At 46.9% G+C, this 8,324-nt stretch overlaps 1 protein-coding gene across 1 annotated transcript; it reads left to right on the top strand.

Annotated features, from left to right (window-relative positions):
* Positions 1-5,596: 5,596 nt before the first annotated feature.
* Positions 5,597-6,589, top strand: LOC105008303 (odorant receptor 131-2-like). Its single transcript, XM_029121003.2, has one exon. It carries the CDS (start codon positions 5,597-5,599, stop codon positions 6,587-6,589), a length of 993 nt encoding a protein of 330 aa, XP_028976836.2.
* Positions 6,590-8,324: the final 1,735 nt, after the last annotated feature.

Here is an 8,324-nt window from a genome sequence, read left to right as displayed (position 1 = left end):
GGACTAGGTGGAGAGATTATATTTAGACACTGGCCTGGGAACGCCTCGGGATCCCCCAGTGAGAGCTGGCAAGTGTGGGTTGAGAAAGGGAAGTTTGGTGTCCCCTGCTGGAGCTGCTGCCCCCGCAAGCCGATACAGATAAGCGGATGAAGATGAGAGGAGACAATGTCATTCATGAATGAAAGAAAAAAGTATGTTGTTATGCCATGAAAGAAAAAAATATGTTCTCATGCCATGAAATGCCTTTCCTTGAACTGCCACCTTAACGTGGTGGAGGGGTTTGAGTACCCGAGTGACCCTAGGAGCTATGTTGTCTGGGGCTATATGCCCCTGGTAGGGTCTCCCAAGGCAAACAGGTCCTAGGCGACGGGTCAGACTAAGAGTGGTTCAAAAACCCCTTAATGAAGAAAAAAATCGTGTGTCCTGTGACGTCGCCCGGCATGGCGCAGCCGGGGCCCCACCCTGGAGCCAGGCCCGGGGTTGGGGCTCGTTTGCGAGCGCCTGGTGGCCGGGCCTTTCCCCATGGGGCCCGGCCAGGCCCAGCCCGAACGAGCGACATGGGGCCGCCCTCCCGTGGGCTCACCACCCACAGGAGGGACCATAAGGGGCCGGTGCAGAGAGGATCGGGCGGCAGTCGAAGGCGGGGGCCTAGACAACCCGGTCCCCGGACACGGAAACTAGCTCTAGGGACGTGGAATGTCACCTCGCTGGCGGGGAAGGAGCCTGAGATGGTGCGTGAGGTTGAGAGGTTCCGACTAGAGGTAGTCGGGATCACCTCTACGCACGGCTTGGGCTCTGGAACCACACTCCTTGAGAGAGGATGGACTCTTCACCACTCTGGAGTTGCCCATGGTGAGAGGCGGCGGGCTGGTGTGGGTTTGCTTATAGCTCCCCAGCTCTGCCGCCATGTGTTGGAGTTTACCCAGGTGAACGAGAGGGTCGTTTCCCTGCGCCTACGGGTCGGGGATAGGTCTCTCACTGTTGTTTGTGCCTACGGGCCGAACGGCAGTGCAGAGTACCCGACCTTCTTGGAGTCTCTGGGAGGGGTGCTGGAAAGTGCTCCGATTGGGGACTCTATCGTTCTACTGGGGGACTTCAACGCCCACGTGGGCAACGACAGTGACACCTGGAGGGGCGTGATTGGGAGGAACGGCCCCCCTGATCTGAACCCGAGCGGTGTTGAGTTATTGGACTTCTGTGCTAGTCACAGTTTGCCCATAACGAACACCATGTTCAAGCATAAGGGTGTCCATCAGTGCACGTGGCACCAGGACACCCTAGGCCGCAGGTTGATGATCGACTTTGTTGTGGTTTCATCTGACCTGCGACCATATGTCTTGGACACTCGGGTGAAGAGAGGGGCGGAGCTGTCAACTGATCACCACCTGGTTGTGAGTTGGATCCGATGGCGGGGGAGGAAGCTGGACAGACTCGGCAGGCCCAAGCGTACTGTAAGGGTCTGCTGGGAACGTCTGGCCGAGTCTCCTGTCAGAGAGATCTTTAACTCCCACCTCCGGCAGAGCTTTGACTGGATCCCGAGGGAGGTTGGAGATATTGAGTCCGAGTGGACCATGTTCTCCACCGCCATTGTCGAAGCGGCCGCTCGGAGCTGTGGCCGTAAGGTCTCCGGTGCCTGTCGAGGCGGCAATCCCCGAACCCGGTGGTGGACACCGGAAGTAAGGGATGCTGTCAAGCTGAAGAAGGAGTCCTTTCAGGCCTGGTTGGCTTGTGGGACTCCAGAGGCAGCTGATGGGTACCGACAGGCCAAGCGGACTGCAGCCTGGGTGGTTGTGGAGGCAAAACTCGGGCCTGGGAGGAGTTCGGTGAGGCCATGGAAAAGGACTATCGGCTGGCCTCGAAGAGATTCTGGCAAACCATCCGGCGCCTCAGGAGAGGGAAACAGTGCCCTACCAACGCTGTTTACAGTAGAGGTGGGCAGCTGTTGACCTCAACTGGGGATGTCGTCGGGCGGTGGAAGGAGTACTTCGAGGATCTCCTCAATCCCGCCGTCACGTCTTCCATTGTGGAAGCAGAGGATGAGGGCTCAGAGGTGGACTCGTCTATCACCCGGGCTGAAGTCACCGAGGTGGTTAAGAAACTCCTCGGTGGCAAGGCACCGGGGGTGGATGAGATCCGCCCTGAGTACCTCAAGTCTCTGGATGTTGTGGGGCTGTCTTGGCTGACACGCCTGTGCAACATCGCGTGGCAGTCGGGGACAGTGCCTCTGGGATGGCAGACCGGGGTGGTGGTCCCTCTTTATAAGAAGGGGGACCGGAGGGTGTGTTCCAACTATAGGGGGATCACACTTCTCAGCCTCCCCGGGAAAGTCTATGCCAGGGTTCTGGAGAGGAGAATACGGCCGATAGTTGAACCTCGAAGCAGGAGCTTGGTCCGCATTGCCGGCAGTAAGTCAGACTTGTTCCTTGTGCGTGTTGGACTCCGGCAGGGCTGCCCTTTGTCACCGGTTCTGTTCGTAATTTTTATGGACAGAATTTCTAGGCGCAGCCAGGGGCTGGAGGGTGTCAGGTTTGGGAACCACACGATTTCGTCTCTGCTCTTTGCGGATGATGTTGTCGTGTTGGCCCCTTCAAGCCAGGACCTTCACTTGGACGGTTTGCAGCCGAGTGTGAAGCGGTGGGGATGAAAATCAGTACCTCCAAATCCGAGGCCATGGTCCTCAGTCGGAAAAGGGTGGCTTGCACACTTCAGGTTGGTGGAGAGTGCCTGCCTCAAGTGGAGGAATTTAAGTATCTAGGGGTCCTGTTCACGAGTGAGGGAAGGATGGAACGGGAGATTGACAGACGGATCGGTGCAGCTTCTGCAGTAATGCGGTCGATGTATCGGTCGATTTACCGGTCAATCTACGTTCCTACTCTCACCTATGGTCATGAGCTTTGGCTCATGACCGAAAGGACAAGATCCCGGATACAGGGTGGCTGGGCGATCCCTTAGAGATAGGGTGAGAAGCTCGGACACCCGGGAGGAGCTCAGAGTAGAGCCGCTGCTCCTCCACATCGAGAGGGGTCAGCTGAGGTGGCTTGGGCATCTGTTTCGGATGCCTCCGGAACGCCTTCCTGGGAAGGTGTTCCGGTCTCGTCCCACCGGGAAGAGACCCCGGGGAAGACCTAGGACACGCTGGAGGGACTATGTCTCCCGGCTGGCCTGGGAACGCCTCGGTGTCCCCCCGGAAGAGCTGGAGGAAGTGTCTGGGGAGAGGGAAGTCTGGGCATCCCTGCTTAGACTGCTGCCCCCGCGACCCGGCCCCGGATAAGCGGAAGATGATGCAAGATGCCATGAAATGAAATAGCTTTGGCAGACTCGCTAGCAATTGCTCAATTCCTATGACTATTCCTGTACGTTAGTTGATACTGTTAAAGCCTATTACTGGCTAATAAGCTGTTCAAACAGCCAGTGGCAAAAACTAACAGTTCATAGACGGTATTTGTGGTGGAGGTAAACTTAGTAGAAACGTTAGTCAGTTTACCTGTATCAATATCATTCACAAATGGCCAATTAACTATTAGAACGTCCAGAGGCAAAAGAGGATTTGTTCACAGACACAACAGACTATACTGACACCCATCAAACGCAGAGCGCTGTGGTGTAGTGATTAATGACACAGCCTTCCACGTGGGCAACCCGGGTCCCAATCTCAAGAGGGCAATAATTTCTATTGCGGTCCGGCTGAACTAGGCATGCCTGGTTTCTTGTTTTTCTATTTCAATTTATTTGCGTTATAATGGGCATGTACATGAAAGTAGTGCTAGTGTCAGTACAAAAAGGGGACCATGCAGACAAAACAGTTGCAGTTAAAGTGTAAAATGAACACAAATCCATCATTTTAATTTTGTGTTTTATAATAAAGACCAGCCCACTTTTCAATTCCACAGAATGGTTATCTGGGTTGCTATAAATGCTTAAAAGACAATAACGTTCAGTTAGTTGTGTTGGAAGGACAGCTATTGATTGAGATTAGATTTAGAAAATTTGCATAAAATTTGCATTGGGAGTGATTTTTTTTAAAACAGGACCAATTGACCTACAGTGGGGAGAACAAGACCTGAAGAGAGTTGGGACCACAGTCTCAAAGAAAACCATTAGTAACACACTACGCCGTCATGGATTAAAATCCTGCAGCGCACGCAAGGTCCCCCTGCTCAAGCCAGCGCATGTCCAGGCCCGTCTGAAGTTTGCCAATGACCATCTGGATGATCTAGAGGAGGAATGGGAGAAGGTCATGTGGTCTGATGAGACAAACATTTAGCTTTTTGGTCTAAACTCCACTCGCCGTGTTTGGAAGGGGAAGAAAGATGAGTACAACCCCAAGAACACCATCCCAACCGTGAAGCATGGAGGTGGAAACATCATTCTTTGGGGATGCTTTTCTGCAAAGGGGACAGGATGACTGCACCGTATTGAGGGGAGGGTGGATGGGGCCATGTATCTTGGCCAACAACCTCCTTCCCTCAGTAAGAGCATTGAAGATTGGTCGTGGCTGGGTCTTCCAGCATGACAACGACCCAAAACACACAGCCAGGGCAACTAAGGAGTGGCTCCGTAAGAGGCATCTCAAGGTCCTGGAGTGGCCTAGCCAGTCTCCAGACCTGAACCCAATAGAACATCTTTGGAGGGAGCAGAAAGTCCATATTGCCCAGCAACAGCCCCGAAACCTGAAGGATCTGGAGAAGGTCTGTATGGAGGAGTGGGCCAAAATCCCAGCTGCAGTGTGTGCAAACCTGGTCAAGAACTACAGGAAATGTATGATCTCTGTAATTGCAAACAAAGGTTTCTGTACCAAATTTTAAGTTTTGCTTTTCTGATGTATCACATACTTATGTCATGCAATAAAATGCAAATTAATTACTTAAAAATCATACAATGGGATTTTCTGCATTTTTGTTTTAGATTCCATCACTCACAGTTGAAGAGTACCTATGATACAAATACAGACCTCTACATGCTTTATAAGTGGGAAAACCTGCAATATTGGCATTGTATCAAAATACTTGTTCTCCCCACTATATATCATTATAAACTGCATAGATGAATAGTCTCTGACATTCTCCCTGCAAACTATGATATATTATAACATGAATGACATTACATTATTTTGAGACAATTATTAAAAGAAAATATATATATTTCAGACATGACAATATTTTCACCTGACAAATGCTATCTTCATCTCTCATGATACTTAATAAATAACTGTTTACAACTAGCAGACAAATGTTTACCCAGCTCATGTTTGTGAACTTAATAATTGCTAGATCTCTGGAGAGCTATGGCCTGTGTTGTTTTTTACTATAAAAGTTGGGCACTCAGTGATGTTGTCTTAGCTAGAGACAGGAGGAGAATAGGCAAGGGTTGTGTTCAACATCAATTATGCTTTCAGAGACACAATCAGCATAGTTAACAGTAAGACCATATTCATTTCAGAAACATTCTGCTGACATTGTATATAGCCTAGTAAAATGGTCTAGACTCATGATGGATGTCGGTACTACTTTTGGTTTTATTTCATGTTTGACTACTATCCTCATACTGACATTGTGATTGACAGTTCATTTTTATTATCCTTTGAAAAGGACTTTCAATGCAGAATACAAGCAAGGACAGTGAGGGAGGTCTTGTTCTTCCAACAGTAATACCTGTGTCTGTCAGAATGGTGATCATCCAAGTGTTAATTGCCATCTGTCTTTATGTCAACTCCCTCATGATTTTGACCTTCTTTAAAAAAGCTGTCTTTTTTACCAACACGCGGTACATCTTCTTTGCTCACACACTAGTCTGTGACAGTGTATATTTAGCTTTGTCGGATGCATTGCTTGTGATGAGCTTCTCCAGGGTATCAATAACAGGTGGGCTGTGTATATTTTTGGTGGTTATCTTAGGAAACCTGACAATTGCCACACCAATGACACTAACAGCCATGAGCCTGGAGCGTTATGTGGCGATTTGCATGCCTCTGCGGCACAGTGAACTCTCCACACCGATGAGGGCCATGTACAGCATCCTACTTATCCAGGCTCTCAGCTCTGTCAATTGGATCATCATGATTTCCATCCACTTCTCAGCTGTGTCTCTGAAGTTCTACACTAATCCTCTAAGCTGCAGTGTGGAGCAGATGATTGTTTTCCCCTGGCAGAGGCACCTCAATTCAGCTCTGTATCAGTTGTACTTCCTAGTCATGTCTCTGGTCATAGCGTTTACCTATGTAAAGATCATGGGGGCGGCCAGGGCTGCCTCATCAGAGAGAAAGACATCCACCAATAAGGGCCTGAGGACAGTTATTCTCCATGGCTTCCAGCTTCTCCTTTGTTTGATCCAGTTCTGGTGTCCTCTGATAGAATCTACAGTAATGAAGATCAATATGAATCTGTATATAGAACTTAGGTACTTTGATTATATATGTTTTTTTCTTGCCGCTCGATGTCTGAGTCCACTTGTATATGGATTAAGAGATAGGGATTTTATGGTGGTTCTGAAATATTATGCCCTGTTTGGACATTCAAAAGTTATTACATTTAATATGGACAAGCCTAATCTAAAATGGAGAAAGAAAATCACATGTACACCTGTAGGGTAAATGCTGTTTTTGTGTAATACTGAATGTTTTATTAGAAAAAAATCTTGTAATATTGTAAGAGGATCCAGAGGTGTTTTATGTGTTGCTTTATGGGACAGTTTTGTCAGCATTGTCAAATGTGCATGCAGGTTATATTTTACACATTTGTAATCAATATTGTTTTGTTCGATAACATTTATTTTTACATTGTTATTTGACATTCAAATGTTCGATAGGGTGGCATTAACAGTACAGGGGTCCAAAAATCAACAGTTGTTTGTGGGGCCCAGCAGTTAAGGGAGAATTACTTGTTTTGGCCCAGACCTAGTTGGTATTATTACTGATTAATTATATACTTACAGAGTGGACAAGCCCTGGTGCACTGCTCTAAATAGTCTTGTTTGCCAAACAAAATCAAACATGAAATTGCACAATTGGGCTAGAGTCAGGAGCTCTCACCTAATAATCAACCAGTCTGTGAATTACTAATCAGGAGACCTGTTCTCCCTCCAGAGATATTCAGCCACACCGAGAACACATCCCTCTTCATCCAATACAGTCTAGGTCCCCTAACATACAAAACAAAAATGGGTCCCTTTCAAAACATACCTAGTAGGCCTACACATTCAAACTTGGTATATTGGCACTCTCGCTCTCTTTGTACAATTCACTACTTCTTAAGAAATGTGTTCTAATAAAATATTTAAAAAGGTAATTTACGTATTTACTTTTTCAAATTAGAAAGAAATCTAAACTGAAATGGGGATTTTCTGTTTTTTATTTAATGTATCACATCTGTTGTAAGTTTCGTGTCCCTACAGTGTAAAATGTAAGTAAAAACAGAACATTTCTCCTATTGCTGTCCATTATAAAGTCCAAGGCTTCCAGTTGACTACATCTGTACAGTACCATTTTCCAAATGTATATGAAACAGCAAGCTTTAGAAGTATTTTACAAGAAGAATGGACAGTCTCTAAAAATATTTATAGGGACACAGTTGGAGATACAGTATTACTCCAGCAGGGACCACATACATTTCAGTAGTTACACTACTGTTCAAAATGTTGGATTCCCTTGGAAATCCATGTTCCATGTTTTTGAAAGAAAAGCTAAACATTTTTTTTGGGTCCATTAAAATAACATACAATTTATCAGAAAGGCCCACTATCAGCAATCATCCGTTCTGTGTTCCAATGGCATGCTGTTTGCTAATCCAAGTAAGTCATTTTAAAAGGCTGATTGATTGATCATTAAACAATAAACCAGCAAGCCTAGTTCAGCCGGCCCACAATTGAAGGTGTGGCCATCTCGAGATTCAATCCCAGGTCACCCACATGAAAAGTTGTGTCGTTAACCACTACACCACAGAGCTGTACATTTGCCAGGTGTCCGTATAGCCTCGCCTCTATCCTAAACAAATCCTCTTTTGCCACTGGACGTTTTAATAGTTAATTGGCCATTCGTGAATGACATTGATACAGTTAAACTGACTAATGTTTCTTACTAAGTTTACCTCCACCACAAATAGCGGCTATGTATTGCTTTTGCCACTGGCCGTTTTAACAGCATATTAGCCAGTAATAAGCTTTACCGTACCTACTAACTTACTGGAATAGTCATTCAAATTTAGGTCTTCCACATGAGAGGCACTGTCTTTAACCACTACACCACAGCATTACATGTTTCAGCAGTCGCTAGAATCCATTGAGGATTGTGTTAAACTGACTAATGTTTATTATTAAGTTTACCCCCAACA

Source organism: Esox lucius, chromosome 1 (genome assembly GCF_011004845.1).
Source record: "Esox lucius isolate fEsoLuc1 chromosome 1, fEsoLuc1.pri, whole genome shotgun sequence".
Taxonomy (NCBI): Eukaryota; Metazoa; Chordata; class Actinopteri; order Esociformes; family Esocidae; genus Esox; species Esox lucius.
The sequence above is the reverse complement of the archived record's forward strand: the minus strand, read 5'-3'. Positions and strand labels throughout refer to the sequence as shown.